Here is an 18,916-nt window from a genome sequence, read left to right as displayed (position 1 = left end):
TTCCACATGCAATCTGGGTGGAAATCTTGTGAGCTTTATCCAGTGAAATGCTAACGACTGGAAGAAATAGATAAGCATATATTTTATTGAAAGGATATAAGCATGAAAGATAGAAAACAATTCTAATGTACAACTAAAATTACTAAATAGGAGGATTAATTAACAACATTATTAAGAGGACATTAAAAATGGAGACCATTAGGACTTTCCTGGTGGTCCAGTGGTAAAGAATCCACCTTTCAATGCAGAGGACGTAGGTTCGATCCCTGCAGAGGGGAACTAAGATCCTACATGATAAGGTGCAACTGAACCTGCAAGCCAGCACTAGAAAGCCTGCCTGCCACAACTACTGAGCCAGCATGGTACAACTACCGAGCCAAGCATCACAACTACAGAGTCCGTGTGCCGCACGGAAAGATCCTGCAATGAGAAAGATCCCACACGCCACGACTAAGACCCCATGCAGCCAAATAAATAAATAAATACACACACAAAGAGAGCATTACATACTTTTAGTACAAAAGAAGTGACTATGTGTTTTAAAATCACAGCTATTACATTCTACTTTCAAATTCTACAGATTAGTTAATGCACTCATAACATTAAACAGAACACCCTTTAGGAGCTTTATATGCACCCTTAGCATTCAGACTATGGTCTCTAAATAACATCTTTCACTGAAAAGAAGCAGAGATCCTAGAAATATCTGGCCCCAGGTCTACGGCAGGAAATCCACAAGATGAACCTGGAACACCATACCAGTAATCCCAGAAGCATCAAAGACTGTATGCACAAAGATTGTATACACAAAACCTCAGGAACCAACTTGAAAAGGCTCCCGCTGGCTAAAGATGTATTAATTTGAGTTTCAATAAAGATAATAATTGTAAATCAGTTGAACTATACCAAATAGGTTTACATCCATGAATCTGTAACAATATTAAGAAAAAAAAATTCAGCAGTCACTTTTGCAGGATAATAGGACAACAACTGAAAACTGGAGAAAGGATCAAACATTTAAATTGCTTCTTCCATATGATCTAGAGCAGGGGTCAGCAAACTGTTTCTGTCAAGGGCCAGATCTTTTCAGCAATGTGAGCCACTTATGGGGCTTCCCAGGTGGCGCAGTGGTAAAGAATGTGCCTGACAAGTGACCCAATGTGCCCTGGGTCAGGAAGATCCCCTGGAAAAGGAAATGGCAATCCACTTCAGTATTCTCACCTGGAAAATCCAATGGACAGAGGAGTCTGGCAGCCTACAGTCTATAGGGTCACAAAGAGTCGTATATGACTTGGCGACTGAGTGAGCATACACGCAGACATGGGCCACTTATGGCCCCAGCGGCAACTGCTCAACCCAGCCGCTGCTGTGCAAAAGCAGCCACAGATGATATGCAAATGAATGGGCATGGCTGTTCCAATAAAACTTTAATTACAAAAATAAACATTGGGTTGGATTTAGCCTGTTGACCTTAGTTTGCCGATCTCTGATCTAAGGTAACTTAGTAGTTGATGAAAGGTAGTTTCTCTTTTTCAGAGAAGGCAATGGCACCCCACTCCAGTACTCTTGCCTGGAAAATCCCATGGACGAAGGAGCCTGGAAGGCTGCCATCTATGGGGTCGCACAGAGTCAGACACGACTGAAGCGACTTAGCAGCCGCAGCAGCAGTTTCTCTTTTTAAAAATGTTACAGCTGATAGATGGAGAAGCAATGACACAAACAGACTATGGCCAGTTTGAAACTGCTCACAGGTGATGTGGGTGATGATCATCAGTGGTTGCTAATACAGAGACAGGCTGACTTGCAGTGCCTCTCCATGAAAGGCCATTTATGAAAGAGTCGTGCAAAAATAAAGTAAGAAGTAAAAGAAAGTCTATGAAAGTCAATTTACAGAACCCAAAAAATTAAAAAATAAAATAAAATTTAAAAGGAGAGCGAGAACCTTGGAGCCTGATCAAGAATCTAGATCCAGCTAATGATTTTTAAGAAATACAGGAGACAGAAAAACAGGTTTAAAGACCCCTGGGGTTGCATTTAAGAAAATCTAGACAGACTAGGAGAAACTCCAGTCATCAGATAAGAACCTAAAAATCCCAATTAGGAACTTCTTTACATTCTATGAGGAACACAGAACAAAATGTCAACTCTGCTACCTCAATATTTCACAAGATCTCAAAATCGTGAGCCATTAAATTCTTGGTAAATCACTGATTTATCATTGATGTTGGCATAATAAAGATCATAAAAACTATGAAGAACAAACTATTATTTTTTAAACAGGACCTAAGTCATCTTGTTCCTTCATCTCAGTATTCAGAAATATGCTAAACAATTCAACAACTTACAGAGCTGAGAAACTGTTCCTGAGTTGAAATAACAAACTTTAAAATCCAACCACCATACAATGTTCATCAAAAATACAAAAATAAATAAATAAAACAAAAAATTTGGCCACAACCACAGTGATAACTGTTTCTGGTAAGAAACATCAGTGGATACTAAAACCAGTAGTTGAAAGTGATAAACAATGCTATACTTACATAGTCCCAAAGTATCTCCTCACAAGATACTCATAATCACAAACAGTAAAAATAGTAACTTTCACATTGTAAAGAAACTATCATCCAATTAAAAATAAATTTAAAACACACATATACACACACAGTGAAAGTGAAGTCGCTCACTCATGCCCGACTCTGTGCGACCCCATGGACTGTAGCCCACCAAGCTCCTCTGTCCATGGGATTCTCCAGGCAAGAATACTGGAGTGGGTTGCCATTTCCTTCTCCAGGGGATCTTCCCGAGCCAGGGATCAAACCCAGATCTCCAGCATTGCAGGCAGACGCTTTAACCTCTGAGCCAGCAGGGAAGCCCACACACAAAGAAACATTAAAAAACAGTAACTTTCTTGGGTAAATCTGGTAGACCAAATTTTAAGCAAATGATCAAAATTAAGGGAGGCCTGGCGTGCTGCAATTCATGGGGTCGCAAAGAATCGGACACAAGTGAGCGACTGAACTGAACTGAACTGATGAATGGGAAAAATAGATGGTGCCTCTTAGGAGAAGCATTGAGAAGGACATCAATTTTGCAGTATTCTTGCCCAAAATCTACTTGAAGAAACATTAGGGGAAAAAAAGTTCAAGGTCCTACAAAATAAATGGCTTGTATTCTTAAAAAGTCAATACAAGACACAGTTCAAAAATCTGTTCTAGGGTTTTCCCTGGTGGCTCAGTGGTAAGGAATCTGCCTGCCAGTGCAAGAGACAAGGGTTGGATCCCTGGTCTGGGAGGATCCCATGTGCTGTGGAACACCTAAGCCTGTGCACCACAACTACAGAGCCTCTGCTTTAGAGCCCTAGAGCTACTGAAGCCCACGTGTCCTAGAGCCCGTGTTCTGCAACAAGGGAGGCCACCGCAATGAGATGCCCACGTACCACAACCAAGAGCAATGCCCCCTATTCGCTGCAACTGGAGAAAAGCCTGTGCAGTAACGAAGACCCAGCATGGCCATAAATAAATAAAATTATTTTTCTTTAAACTTTTCTAGTCTGAGGGAGACTAAAAATAAAATCATTTTTTTAAAAAAAAGCTATTTTAGACTGAGGGAGAGTAAAAATATATGACAACTAAGAATAGCACACAGTCTTAGGCACCTTCTGGACACCTCCCATCCCCACCAAAAATTTTTAACATTTTCTTTTACTACAAAAGCCAGGAAGACAATCAGCCAACATCTGAATAAGGTCTGTAGTTGAGACAACAGGGCTGTCTTTATGTTAATTTCCTGGTTTTGATAATTATATCATGGTAAATGTCCTCGGTTTTAGGACAAACAAAGCTATCTAGTCTGTCACTACTGTCAAATGATTCAGAAAAAAAGTTAAAGAAAGAAAGATTTTTAAAAGGTAATAAATGTTAACATTTGGAGAAATCTGGGGGAAAGTATATAGAAATTCTCCGTATGAGTCTGCACCCTTTCCTATGTCTAAAATTATTCCAAAATAAAAGTTAAAACGTGTGTGTATGAATTAGTTGTAAGCACATCATCCTATTGATAGATGAAGAACTCACACAAACCACTAATCCGTTTTGTTGTTTGTTTGATACAGACCATTTTAAAATGACTTAATTTGTTACAATATTGTTTCTATTTTACTTTTTGGGTTTTTGGCCACAAGGTACAGCCCCCCAACCAGGAACTGAACCACACCCACTACACTGAAAGGGGGGGAAGCTTTAACTTCAGATTTTGAGGGAGGTCCCCAAACCCATAATCTTTTGAAAGTGATATATAAGTCTTTTCAAAGGGAACTGATAACCATGTAAACTTCAAAACCATGCACTAAGTACTGAAGCTGATGTGCTAACTACTTTAAGCATTCCCCTGATGGTACCGTTTCATCGTTTCCTAAAAAATATCTTAAAATACTGCAAGAAAATATCCATGTATTAAAATATTAGTTAAAAATTTTGGTCACTAAACATATTAGTAAAATTGTAATAATACTGACATTTCTTCTTATATCCCAGAGACTCATTCTATGATGTTACTATTTAATTTAAGCCTTGAACAAATCCTGGTTTTAAAACGTAGTCCATTCAGCCAAAATGTTAATTCAGTGACTCTCAAATACTACCACTATCCCTATTTTGCCTAAGAGGGCCCTGGGGCACAGGGGCACAGAGCCAGACCATGGCTGGGCTAGAGTCCAAGGTCTGACTGCAGCCAAACCCCAGTCGCAGACCCCTTAGCTACATACACTGCTGGTCAATGGAGTATGCTTTTCTACCCTTCAATCCTTGGGCTTCTCTCCACCGGTCCTCTCTCTTTTCAGCGCAAGGTGAAAGGAACACTTATTAAGGGACTCTGGCTAACTCTAGACTCTCTTACCCTCTCCACTCCTTCCTGTATTAACTCTGCTTAGGAGGGTCTGGGAACACATGGGTGAAGATCTCTTTCCCACTTCAAAGCTTCAGACCGATGTCTCTATTCCTGACAAGCATTTTATCAACAGAAACATTTATGCTGTAAGTTAAATATGATGTGTTTTCATCTCATGTATCCCTAAGACTACCACTATACCTCTCCTTTATGCAACCCACCTAGAAATGTTTAAATAGATGATATGATTAACAAGAAATGGCTGTATCTAATTTGCATACAAATACGGACACATGTACAAGTGAGGGGGGCTGGTCGGGGGCAGCAGTAGGCAGTAGACCAAGTCACCAGATGTACAGACCAATACTGCATACTGCGGGATCTAAGGATCCAAGTTGACCTCCTCAAGATGTCAAAGCAAAACACAGGGGAAACTGAAGGGACAAAAGCAGATCACATGGAGCTGCACAGCAAAGACAAGCAAAGAAAGATTAAGATTGCAATGAATACCGTCTCTGAAACTATAAAGACACCAACCATTAAGGCTCTGACTCTACCCCAGGCAGAAACAGTGATTACAGTTCCTCCTCTTAAAGGGCTGGGGATGCCACTGAAACGAATGAATGTAGAGACGTTGCTTATTACTCATTTTTTCACTTGTATACCATGTCTTTGTATCTTGCTCCAAATGGCATTTTTACATTAATTTGACCCGTCCACTTTCAGTAGAGGGGAAATGGCAGCACTGTGGCTGGAATGATGGCTTTACAACCTTCAGGAGAGGTGACTCTGGACTCTTCTACTTACTCTCTCTGTCTCAGCATCCTCGTGGATAAAACGGAGATTGTACCATCAGACGTGGTACCAGTTGTAAACGGTATAACAGAGCACTTTGCAACACTACAGGTGCCTACAGGCTGCTTTTTAAAAATATCGAGGTTTAAATATTCATGCTGTCAACATTCAGCACATGTCTATGAATCATTCATTATGGGTCAGGTGTTTGAGTTTAACAAAGAAATATTTTGAGGTGCATTTTCTCCACAGCATTGCTTTCCGCCAGAGTTGCTGCGGATCTCCCTGAGTAGCTGCTGCTGCTGCTGCTGCTGCGTCGCTTTAGTCGTGTCTGACTCTGTGCGACCCCAGAGATGGCAGCCCACCAGGCTCCTCTGTCCCTGGGATTCTCCAGGAAAGAACACTGGAGTGGGTTGCCATTTCCTTCTCCAATGCAGGGGGAGGGTAAAACTCCAGGGGATACAGCTGAGCTCCCACTCTGTTTTCATCGCTCATAACTATCTGATCTTGGGGAAGCCCACCATCTCCCTGAGCCTGCGCTGCTTATCACTGGAGAGCTGGATGGTCCCTCCTGGCTCAGAGGGCTGCAGAGTACCCAAGCAGAGTCCTTGCACAAGAATCTCAGGGAGGAACACTCAGAGCACTCCTATAAGGTATGTGTTATAAATCCATCTGATTCTAGTGACTCCGTTACAACCTTTTTGGAATTTACAGAGAAGAGCATAGTCCCAAACATCAGAAATCACTACTGCCAACAAATCTGGATTCATAAACTGATCAGCTTTTCTTTTCCCTTTTCTCTCCCTTGTTGGTTATTTATTTTAAATACAGCAGTGTGTGTACACGTCAATCCCCAACTGAACTTTTCATACCGCCATTTCTATTTCTTCTGTTTTTCTTCCTTATCATCAGATCCATCTATTTCTTAATCACAGTTACTATCTCATATTTACATCTCTGCTCTTCCACACGACATACTTTCTATAGACATTCCTACAAATAACGGACCTGTTTACTTTACAAAGTATATAAGACAATTACCTCACTGAGATTAGTGCCTTGTAATATGCAAATTCCCAGGAGGGCTTAGCCAGGACCTCTGGGGCCTCCCCAACATCTATCAACCATACTTCTGCAGTTAGTGCTCAGTCATGTCCGACTCTTTGCAACCCCTGCTGCCAAGTCGCTTCAGTTGTGTCCAACTCTGTGCGACCCTATAGCACACCCCTGATGGCAGCTCACCAAGCTCCCCCGTCCCTGGGATTCTCCAGGCAAGAACACTGGAGTGGGTTGCCATTTCCTTCTCCAATGCATGAAAGTGAAAAGTGAAAGTGAAGTTGCTCAGTCGTGTCCGACTCTTAGCGACCTCAGGCAGCCTACCAGGCTCCTCCATCCATGGGATTTTCCAGGCAAGAGTACTGGAGTTGCAACCCCTGGAAGCCCCTTATTACTCTTTCCACCATGCTATTATTTTCAGAAAGAGACTACCTAGAAGGTAAATTTGGGAAGCGAATGAAAATGTATCATATTATCTGATTCCTAATTTTAAACCATCTTACACACACGCGCACACACACACACAGAGAAAAGGGGCGGTGATGGGGACTAACACATTGTCTGCAAATCTGTGTAAATATTTAGCATTTACTTCTTTCACAGTCAATTTACTTCACAAATTACAAGTGATTGGGGGGATTTTTAATTTCTAAAGAGCTTGTTTAAAAGCAACCAATTTATAAAATATTTTACAAAATGCACAATCAGAAAATAATATTTGCATACTCAGTTCACCAGAGCTCGGTTTGTAAACCAAACTATGTTGTAATCCAAATCGCAGGGGTAGGAGCCAGCCTGTTCCTCCTGCATCGTTCCTTGTAAGACACACTTGTGTATTCCTCCAGGCCTCACCAATTTCAACAAGGAAAGACAGTCCCTCAACCTGGTTCAGAAAAGTTCATGTCTATGTTAGCAGATAACCACTGTTTTCTCTGAAGGTAACAAGTAGTGAAGCTCCTGGGGTTGCCCTCTAAAGGTTGCTAAACACCTGTGGAGCAAAGACAGTACTAAAGGGAGAATCTGAACCACAGCTGCTCACTCACTTATACAACTATTTATTTGGGAAGCTATCTTCTCAGGTCCAAATTGGAACAAACCTACCCGCCCTCCACTCAAACTGATAACTCACAGATTCCTGAACAGAGAGACAAAGGTCACCTGCCCTTCTTCCAAGAGGGGGAGGAGCTAGTGGCATCAGGCATGCGTAGAAAGTCACAAGGGTGGAATGGGAAGACCCAGACTTTGCACTCAACCAATTTCAAATCTTTGTGCTGTCAATGACCAGTTGTGTGACCTTAGCAAGATACTTGACCTCTACAAGTCTGTCTGCCCAGCAGCAAAATGACAATAGCAAGTATTTATTTCTTAGCAGGTCAGAAGCAGTCACAAGTGTTCAAGTTTTAGCAACCATTGCCAAGTGCTTTCCTGGTGGGTGGGCTGTCAACAGCCTTCAAGAACAGCAACTAAGAACACCCACTTCACCACACATTTGCCATTTAACAGTCTTAGTAAGACAAAACCTTTGTTAATCTGGTGGCCAAAAAATGGTGGTTTTTTTTAACTATTCACAAATTTAGCAGACATTCAACGTTTCTTCTTCTCTGAATTTTCTGTTTACACTTATTTTATATTCATTTTCTTCAACTGAGATGAAAACTTGGAGCTTTGTTCCTCCTTTTGGATGAAACACTGGGTTGACCAAAAAGTTTGTTGGCTTTTTCTATACGATATTACAGAAAAACCCAAAAGATTTTTTTGGCCAACCCAATAGATTTCTAAGGGGCTTCCCTGGAAGCTCAGTTGGTAAAGAATCCACCTGCAATGCAGGAGACACCAGTTCGATCCCTGGATTGGGAAGATCCCCTGGAGAAGGGACCAGCTACTCATTCCAGTATTCTGGCCTGGAGAATTCCACGGATTGTATAATCCATGGGGCTGCAAAGAGTCAGAGCAACTTTCACTTTCAATAGATTTCTAAACTGCTAGCATGGTTTGAAAGTGTGCCTGTGACTTCATTTCCTGTCCTGAGGACTCCAGGTGACTGGGTCTCATCCCTTACTTCTTCCACAAAAACTCATGAAAAGGGCCATATTCAGGGAAACATTTTTATCATTTAATTTTCCAATTTTGAAGTGTATTTCTAAACTAAAAGGTCATTTTTCCACCTGAAAATCTGTAGGTTATACAAGGAGATCAAACCAGTCAATCCCAAAGGAAATCAACCCTGAATATTCATTGGAAGGACTGATGCTGAAGTTGAAGCTCCAATAATTTGACCACCTGATGTGAAGAACTGACTCATTGGAAAAGACCCTGATGCTGGGAAAGACTGAAGGCAGGAGAAGGCGATCACAGAGGATGAGATGGTTGGATGGCATCACTGACTCAATGAATACGAGTCTGAACAAACTCGGGGAGACAGTGGAGGACAGGAAAGCCTGGTGTACTGTAGTCCATAGGGGCACAAAGAGTCAGACATGACTTAGTGACTGAACAATACGCATAATGAAAAGAAAAGATTTAGGATTCTGAACCTAAAGCTTTTAGAACCTTAAAGGTGCTTGAAAAATTGAGGGAAAACTCAGAGCATGTCAGAAAGAAGTTGCGCGGTACCCCAGAGATGTTCCCTGGGCAGCACACACAGCATGGAGGAAAAGGCAAGGCCCCTTTACCTTCCCCATGTTCCCTCATTCCCAAATGCCAAGGTTTTGGAAACTGCAATTATTTCATTGCTCCCTTAATCCAATCCAGGGAGAAGACAATAAAACATGGAACATATAAAAACCTCCTCTAAAAATACATTATTAGATTAGCCAACATGGGGCAATTTTCTACAAGCTTTTATGCGGTCAGTCCTTTCCCATCCCCAATTACTTATCACGTCCAAACATCTGGCCCTGACTGCAAATGAGTTGGGTTTTGGTCCCCCACCTCTATCCCCCATCAAAGTCAGCCAGCTCCAGACAATAAAAAAAGGAAAAATTACCCAAGTGTGTGTCATATCTTTCAATCAATGCACAAACATTTCATTATTAACATGTAGCTAAAAGGTTCCCAACAAGTTTGGCTTTATAACTGGGTACAGGGAAAGGGCCTGTGGTTTGCCTACTGCCAACAAAAACCCCAGCCAACCTGCCCTTGGTTTTTCTGAGAATCTCAAAGCCATCTAGCTAACCAATGCACTCCGTCCTCAATCTCTGCAACTCCACCTCTGCATTTTTCTACATCCTCTTCAACTCTTGGGCTCGCCTGCCAAGTCAGGAGGACAACGCCTACTGTTTGGTAGACGAAGGTGCACAGAAGCCTCCATCTATGAGGGAAGAGAACTGCCTTCTTCTCAAAGTTCTCAGTCTCACCTTTTCCTCCTCTTCTCTCCCATTCACCCTCCACCGTACCCTGTACAAACAAGTTCCCTCTCCAGCATCCTGCAAGGATTCTCCACAGCCTGCAGCTCTTCCCCTCTATCTTCCACAGCGCATCTGTCCAGGGTCTGGTTTTCCAACACCATCCAGGTTATGGCAGACCAGAAGTGAAATGTATAAGGTAGAAGGCTGCTCGTGTGTGTGTGTGTATGTGTGTAGAGTCTGGTGTGGGTTCTGGCTGAGCGATGGGCCACACTGCAGGACCAGTCCTGGTGATAGCACCTGGACGCCTGACTGAGAAGCCTGAAGCTAGTACCTATCCCTGACTACCGACCTTTTTTTTTTCGACTTCTCTATTTTGCCTGCGCTGGGTCTTCCCTGCTGCACTCGGGCTTTCTCTAGTTGCACCAAGCGGGGCCACTCTCCCGTTGCGGTGCACAGGCTTCTCATTGCAGCGGCCTCTCTTGCTGTGCAGCACAGGCTTTAGGTGTACGGGCTTCAGCACCTGCGGCACAATGGGCTTAGTTGTTCCTTGGTATGTGGAATCTCTCCTGGACTAGGGATCGAACCCATGTCCCTTGCATCGGCAGGCGGATTCTTAACCCCTGGACCCTGGAAGTCCCCTACCTCATCACCACACACCTGAATACTGCTCTCTGTGGGCACCAGTTACTTCCTGATTAGTGACTTCCTAAAGCTCCTTTTGACTTCTCAGTCCTCTCATCACCTCTCTCTGTGGCATCTGACCCTGAGGATACCCCTCTCCCCTCTCTCTGCCCTCCAGCTTCTGTGCCATCACAGCACCTAAGCTCTCCTCCCTTCTTGGCAAGCGCTCCTTTCCGTTCTTCCTCAGTGACTGGTCTGCTCTGATATTCCCCTTCCTTTCTTCTCCTGCTCCTTGCATCATCCTATTGCTTCAGTTTCAGCTATTCCCTTAATATCCCCTCAAACTCAAGGCGCCACCAATGAGATTAAGCAGTTCCTCCAAGTGAGAGCCTCTGATAAACTCGTGTGGGCCTTCATTGCTCAAACAGTTCACGATAAGCATCCGTCCAGCACTGGGGAGGCAAAGATGGCAGAGCAGGGCCCCACCTGCTCCAAGTCACCCCCCAGGTCATCCAGGCTCAGACATTAGCAATTACCTGTGACATCAGCCACCCCCTCCCTCCCTCTCTCCCTTTCTCCCTTCCTTTCCATCCTTCCACCTACCATCTCTCCAAGCACCAATTCAAGCAACCATGCCAGTCTCCCACATCCTACCCTTCCTTCCCATTCAAATATTCTAAGCCCCTTTCACCTCACCCCTAGACTCCCCTGAGTGTCCCAAGCATTCTAGCTCCTCCCAGGTCCTCTCCCCACAATCACTATTGTCCTTCTAAGCACAAGTACAAGTCACACTGCCTCCCAGCAGAACTTTGGATGGTTCTCTGCTGCTGCTGCTGCTAGTCGCTTCAGTCGTGTCTGACTCTGTGCGACCCCATAGACGGCAGCCTACCAGGCTCCTCCGTCCATGGGATTTTCCAGGCAAGGGTACTGGAGTGTGTTGCCATTGCCTTCTTCATTGGATGGTTCTCTGCTGCCTCTTAAATAAGACCAGATTCCTTCACTGGCTTTCAAGGTCTGGCCCTTTATCTTTCCAGACCAATGGAAGAACTTGCATTGCCCAAATGGCCCTGACCTTTCCCTTCCTCCATGCCTGCACTCTCCCGTGCTGTCTTCTACCTCAAGACATAGGTGCAGAACTTCCACTTTTTATTCTAACCACCTTACTACTTTTAAGTTTTTTATTATCAACAAGAATTACTTTGCTACAATATTGCTTGTTTTTATCTTTTGGGGTATTTTGGCCAGGAGGCATATGGGATCTTAGCTTCCTAACCAGGGGTCAAACCCATGACCTCTGCACTGGAAGGTGAAGTCTTAACCACTGGATTACCAGGGAAGTCCCTCAGCAAGAACTACTTTGAACTAAAGAATGGTGAGTGACAGGGACCAATTTAAAACAATTTCCTTTACCTGCTTTTCTTGACCATGCCAGCCCAAAACAATTTTTCAACTCTTTTTATTCTTCGAATTTCCCTCTGAACTATCTTGACTCTTAACAAGAACCTTCCTAATGATCTGTACTAACATGACTTCTTCCTAACTCACTTTTTAAGCCCTTCAGGGCAAAGTTGGTTCTAATTCATGCTAACTCTCACAGACCCTTAGTCATTGTCCATGATAAGTCCTCAATGAATATCAGATGAAGTCGAGGAGTTACGACCTTATCTTAAGGATGCCAGTCTGAATTTCCCCAGCTTAGCCAGTAAAAATGGACTCTAACTTGGAATATAAGTAGGATCCTTGCATAATGCATTTTCCAATGAGATAATCATTTAAATTCCTTTTTTATGCCACAATTTTTGGGGTAACTCTGCACATCACTGTAAAGCCTGGGACACTTTGCGTTGTAGGTTAGATGTGTGTGTGTACAGGCACTAACCTACTTTCTCCTCAAGATTCCCTAGAAGTGAGATCAATGAAGAATGAAACCAACCTAAAACTTTCCAAAATTATAACAGAGCAAGCAGGTATTGCCTGCCGGATCCACCTGCTCAAAGAAAAGGGACTGACAAGGTCTGAGTCCCTCCGCAGAGTCTGTCACCAACTATCACCCCAGCAATCTAAGTGCCAAAACTTCAGCAACACAGACAGGGCCCTCATAAATGCTCATTCCATGTGAAAAGCCCTCATTAAACCCTGAGTTATATTTAGAAAAAAATGGAACAGAAGTTATATTTAGATGAAATGACTTAAAAGAACTTTCCCAAAAGCAGCATGTTTATACTGATCTTTTATACTGATCTTGCAAAAGAAAAAGTTTGACTGGGCTTTTACATACAACTCCAGAAAAACCCCAGAAAACTTCGCTATACAGACACAAAGATTTCTGCTTCGGTTTCTCTGTGTCAGACATCAGCAAGACTGCCCATGGGATGCAAAGGACTTAAAAAATGGGCCCACGTTTAGAAGACAGAGGAATTGCATACAGAAATTTGAGTTGTGATGGCCTGTATGAATATGTAGGCATAACTTGGAGCTTGAGCTGCACAACAGTAGTTCTAAAATTTATAAAGAGGACCCCAAACTATCGATTTCCTCAGCGATTCTACCTGCCACCATTCTTTTCCCAAACAAATGTCGTTAGCACTCACACTATCGTCACACTCAAAACTCCTATCACTTTGTAGCTCACTCGCTGAACCACACTCCGCGTTTTCTCTTTGGTTCTGACTTGTCAGACTATTTTTGACATCTGCTTTCTTCTGTGTTGACTTACATTTTCCTAACAAAATTTTAGTCAACAGCACTGAGGTGGTTTAGTAAACTGGTGAAGTCTTTTCATGAATGAACGTATAATTTTGGGTGACTCTTGGAAGGAGTGAAAGGTGGTTTGCGGCAGTTAGCCCTCTCTTCACAGGCCACAGGGTCCCCCGGGGTTGCAGAGGAGAATGAATCACGGCTCAGAGGCTTGGCACACGCCCCAGGTTAAGGGGACCTCTTCTCTAAAGAGGCTCAGGAAGAGGCCACTTCCCAGCCAAGCCAGAGTGGAGGGCAAAGGTAACAGCGGGTGGGGAGGAGACAGCCAGACTGGAGGACTGGCTGGCCCCCAGTCGTCCCGGAAGGAATTTTGCCAGTGGGCGAGGGTGCTGCAGCCCTGCTATTTGCCATTCCTAGGGTCAATTAATACCCTGAAAACACTCCAGCCAAATCTCATTTTTGCCTCTGGTTTGGTATTTCCAAGCAGAAGAGAACTGAGGTTGCCTGGTTTTATACCACTTATAGACCTTAGAGCAGCCAGCCCAGGGTTGTGAAATTTGGAGGTGAAACCAAAAAAGACCAGAGAACAGGTCACACATTCCAGGCACCACTCCCCTCACCCTTCAGCCACCTTCCTCCCCCTTCTTTCCTCCCAAAATCCACCTAAAACATTTTACCAGGCAGGGATCCCCACAGAGGGCCACTTTGTCTGTACCCATAATTTGCCTACAGTTAGAATCACATTAATTTCATTAATATAATCATTCAGCAGAAAAGCATCATCTCAATCTTAGAGTCCAGACAATCCAGTGCTTAACTAACAGTCACTGATGCCCAAAGATAGGATCAAATTAGCAGGTTCTACTGAGCTGATATAAACGCGGGAAACTTCAATGAACTCTATAACCAGGCAGGTCAAAGCCCAATGACAGACACATAAAGGGCACAGAATTGATGGAGGCATTGAACTTACTTCTGAAAGGGCAATTCACCGGGGAGGCAAGATAGAAACAGAAGAGGGAGATGAGACATACCAGGTCTCCTAAGAAGGGTAACAGGGAGAGGGTGAGTGTTCTTGGAGGCTGAAAAAGCAGGATGGCAACATGGGCTCAGGCAAGGAACAGCTGAAGGGACGAGCGGGAAAAGTCAAAAGCATGTAGAGGGGAAAGTTCAGCTTCCTCCAAGGAGGACTCCAAAAGTCCCATGCAAGTCTGGATACAGTAAGCAGAAAGCCCCAGGACCAAAAAGAAGCAGCCTTTGGGAGCTCTTAGTAAAAGAAGACGTAAGATGGTAAAAAGAAAAAAGAGTGGTAAAAGATGGTAGCAGGAAGGAGGGGACTGACGCAAACAAAATCTGTCCCACTTGGGCTCTTGAGAGGGAGGGGACGGGCAGCATAGGAAGACAGGGAGCTGACACCATTCTGTCACCAGAAACCCACTCCAGTATTCCTGCCTGGAGAATCCCACGGACAGAGGAGCCCGTCGGGCTACAGGCCATGGCAGAGAGTCAGACATGAATGAAGCTACTTAGCATGCAGTGAGAAAGGGGGAAGAAAGAGCCAGATCCAGTCAAATAACTGGTGATATTTGGAACATTTCTGGTGACTTTATCTGCATCAGGACATGGATCTGGATCGGTGCTGAGTCACAGAAATGCCAGACTCCTTTTCCCAAACATCTAAAGGTAAAAGGGAGAAAAGGAACTGTGGTAGTGTGACCTCATACACAGTTACAGAAACCCTACTAAAACCTTCAGAACTGAATTATATCTGCGGACACCGACGAGAATCTGTGAAAACCTAAACAAAGGCTTGTTTTGCTCAACTTTTACTCACACCTTCTTTCTTTTTATATGAATGAGAAAAAGCAACAACCAGATGCCCCGTTTCAGCTCACAGTCAAGACTTGTATTTGGGAGGTCCCAGGATGTTCCAAGGCAGGGCCAGGGACGCAGGGTCTTCCCTGCTTGAAAGGGGAAGCTGTGTGGCTCCACTCCGCTTTCGGTTGGTCAGAGTCCTCAGCCTCCGCTTGGACGCCCCAAGGGCCTGCCGAGCGACCCCTCTGAACCTCCGCACACGTCTCCGCTCTCCACGGACCGCTGGACCATACAGCAGGGACGGTCCATTCAGCACCAGCGTTTCCCAGGCAGCCCTTTAATTGTGATCGTCATTGAAGGACAGCTTGAGCATAAAGTGAGTTTGTCCGGCCAGTCTTAAGGAGCTAAACACCTCTCACCCCGAATCAAGCACGAACTGGTAGGCGCTGGGAAACTGGGCAGGAAGCAAAGAGAACCACTGTGCAGTGCGAGGCGCCCAAGCAGCGCGCAAGAGCCTGGCACATAGTAGGTAGGCGTTCACCCAAGATCTGCCAGCGGACCTAGCACCTGGACTGGAGGCCCTCGGGTGGGGTGGCAGCTCTGGGCACACACACAAAACCCGGCCAGCCCAAGGGGCTGCAGCCCTCGCGACGCGGGGGGCGGGAGTTAGAGCCTGCGAGGGGGCGAAGGAATCCGCCCTCGTTTGCACGTCGTCTGGGGCCCGGTCAATTTGCTTAATCACCGCTCTAAATGCCAGCGCGCAGCACACAATGCGCGCCCATTAACAGGTTTAAAGTGTCGCAGCGCTCGCTTTAAATGAGAAAAGCCGGCAACAAAGGGGGAAAAAGCCAAGTTCCTCAACTTGAAGAATGCCTCGATTCGCCCTCGAAATCATCTCGGCGAGTTTAAAATCCCGAGCTCTACAGAAAAGTTGAGGCCCCAGCGCGAGGGATGGGGGTGGGGAGGGTGTGTGTGTATGTGTGTGTGTGAATAACCCGCCACGAATACTAGGTTTCTTAGAAACCGACTTCTAGCTGCCCAGCGAAGCTGGAGTCGCGGGGCAGCGTCGCCAACCCACCTCCCCCGGCCCCACTGCCCAACTGCCAGGGAAAGCGGACCGATTTCCAGGAAGAAAGCAAGACCACCTCCCCCCTCCACGCCCCGCTCAACATACACTCCCGCCCAACCGGCACAAATCCAAGTTTTTCGCTAGCGCTAGCAAAGAACTCCGAACACCAAGGAGAACGCCAGAAGTGGACCCCGAAGCTGTTCCCCAGCCAAAGGGGAGAATATAAGGGAATGTTCCAGGCACTCCCAGCGCAGCCTAACCCTCGACTGCCGGAGTGGTTCAGCTCCGTAAGCAAGTTCTGCCCGGGATCTTCCCGGGACGGCCCCATCCCCCACCCCGTCGCCGAGCCCGGGGGCGCATCTCTCGAGCCCCGACCGCCCGCGCGCCCGGGCGCGGCGGGACGGGCACTCACCGTGCGCGCTCCTCCGGGAGACAGGGGTCCGTTGGGGAGGTACGGGCTGCTCAGGTCCGGGATCATCAGGAATGGGTAGCCAGGGTAGGGGGGCCCCTTAAAGAACGCGCCGTCCTGGGGCCTTCTCACTGCCGGTAAAACCAAAGCGGGGGTGAGGCCGGGGCCCTCGGGACACCGCCTTGGTCAGGGGTCCCGGGGTGGGGACCGGGAATCCGAGCGCCCCCCACGCGCGCCCCAGGACGGCTGAGGCCGACCGGGGTGAAAAGCAGGAGCACGGCCACCGGGGCGAGGGGAACCGAGCGCGACCCGAGCCGAGGCGCCGAGCGCTGCGGGGCCGGGAGCCGGGGACAGCCCGGACCCGCACGTACCTTCGGCAAAATAGTCCCGTGGCTTCTGGAAAGCGTCCCGGGCGGGCTGCGGGCGCCTCTCCGCCTGCGAAGGAGACACAAAGGCGAGGGCGGGTGAGCGGGCGCCGGGCCGGGGTCCCCGGGGTCGGCCGCGGGGGCTTCCTTACCTCCGAGTCCGAGCTGCTGCTCTGGTTCTCCGACTCGTTGACCAGGGACGACTTGACTTCGTCCAGGTCCCGCTGCGCCGACGCGCTGTCGCTGCTCGGCTCCTGCTCCTCGCCTCCCTCGTCCTGGAAGGGGATCAGCTCGTCGTTGGCCCCGAGGTCGTCCCCTCCGCCTGCTGCCCCGGCGCCCGAGCCGCCGCTGCCGCCTCCCGAGCCGCCGCCGCCGCCGCCGCCGAGCTGGGGCATGGTGGGGCCGCGGGCCGGGGCCGCCGCTCTCCGAGCCCCTCGCCGCCCGCGCCCGGCCCGGCCCGGCGCCCGCCCCTCCCTCCCTCCCGTTCGCCGGCCTGCTCCGCTCGCCGCCCCGGCGGCCGCAGCAACAAAGTTTTGACAGGGCGTGGCCCGGAGGGAAGCGGGGCCGGCGCGACCGGACGGGGGCGGGGGCGGCTCTGCTCGGGCCCCTAGGGCAGCGCGGAGCCCGGGGATCCCTAACTCGCTGCTGCCGCTGCCGCTTGCTCCGCCGGGGCGTCCCAGCGCCTGGCCCGCCGGGGAGGGGCGAGCGGGGAAGGAAGGAGGGACCGGAGCGCGGGGCAGGGGGGCCGGAGGGAGGAGCCCCGGCTGCAAGCTGACACCCGCGCGCCTCGCGGAACGCGGAGAGCCCCGGCGCGCACACACTCGCCCTCACACTCGCACTCCGCTCGCTCACACCTTCCCGGGCTGTGCCTCCCTGCAGTGCGCGCACGGCCTGGCCGCCAGACTCACCCAGACCCCTTCCCCGAGCCCCATCCAGCACCCCCTGCCCGCGCCCGGCTCTGGGCCGACCGCTCGGGTCCCGCCCCCACCCCTAGGCATCCCCTAACTTTCTTCCCGATAACCCCCAGCACTCCGCAGCAGCTCCACACCCCCTCCCACCGGATCCGCGCGCTAGCGGGCGGCACTGCCCCCTGCGGGAAAGCTTCGGACCCGCAGACGCGCCGGGACCTTTGGTGCCCGGAGTCCTCGAAGCGCTGGATCCCTCCCGGCTTGATCTCCCTCGCCTGCCTAGGGTAGAGGATTAGAGAAACGTACCGCACCCCGGAATATGTCCGGCGGCCTCCCGCTCCTCTTTTTCCTGTGGGGTTCCAACGCGACCCCCACCCCGCCGCAGTTCAGGTTTTCAGCTTTGTTCAGGTGTCCAGAGTCACCCAGGCTGAAATCCCCAAAATCACCTTCGCCCCATAGTTCCGGACCGGGTGCTTAATCGAGTAACTCGCGGTGCTGGGTTCAGAAAGACTTCGGATTTGATTCGTTGCGAAGGAAAATGACCCAGTGATCTCTGAAGCGTTCACGAAGCTGCCGTGGGAGCCAGTGGTCGAATGATAAATGCCCAGCCGGCCTCATGCTAAAGAAATGCCAGATGCCGTATCAAGTATCGTCTCTCCACCCAGTTCGGCAAAGTTTGAAAAAGTGAATCTTGTATCTTCCGCAGTAGGGAACTATTGGTGAGAGCATCTGTTTTAAAAGGCAGAATGGGAATACTTAAAACCATTTTAAAGACGACTGAGAGGCGTTTTCTCCAGCGACGTGTACGCATATGGTCAAAGTCACAGATAAAAGAAAGTTCCAAGCAGCTCTGTGTGTGTGTGTGTGTGTGTGTGTGTGTGTGTTTAATCGCTCAATCCTGTCCCACTTTTTGCCACCCCAAGGATAGTAGGTTCCTCTGTCCGTGGGAT

General features: G+C 47.6%; 1 protein-coding gene across 3 annotated transcripts in view; it reads right to left on the bottom strand.

Moving 5' to 3' along the window:
• Positions 1-18,035, bottom strand: part of TCF7L1 (transcription factor 7 like 1) — a 192,051-nt gene extending 174,016 nt beyond the window's left edge. Inside the window, exons 1-4 of one of the 3 annotated variants that reach the window (XM_069583113.1) lie at positions 17,967-18,035; positions 17,211-17,333; positions 17,065-17,128; positions 16,697-16,824 (exon numbers count right to left, since the gene is read on the bottom strand). In XM_069583113.1, coding sequence (XP_069439214.1) covers positions 16,697-16,824; positions 17,065-17,128; positions 17,211-17,333; positions 17,967-17,990 — 339 coding nt within the window. In that variant the 5' untranslated portion in view covers positions 17,991-18,035. Of the gene's footprint in view, positions 1-16,696; positions 16,825-17,064; positions 17,129-17,210; positions 17,758-17,966 lie in introns of those variants that run through there. The other 2 variants (XM_069583114.1, XM_069583112.1) reach the window with 2 other exon arrangements.
• Positions 18,036-18,916: the final 881 nt, after the last annotated feature.

The sequence above is a fragment of the Ovis canadensis genome, chromosome 3 (genome assembly GCF_042477335.2).
Source record: "Ovis canadensis isolate MfBH-ARS-UI-01 breed Bighorn chromosome 3, ARS-UI_OviCan_v2, whole genome shotgun sequence".
Taxonomy (NCBI): domain Eukaryota; kingdom Metazoa; phylum Chordata; class Mammalia; order Artiodactyla; family Bovidae; genus Ovis; species Ovis canadensis.
This window is presented reverse-complemented; position numbering and strand designations above follow the sequence as displayed.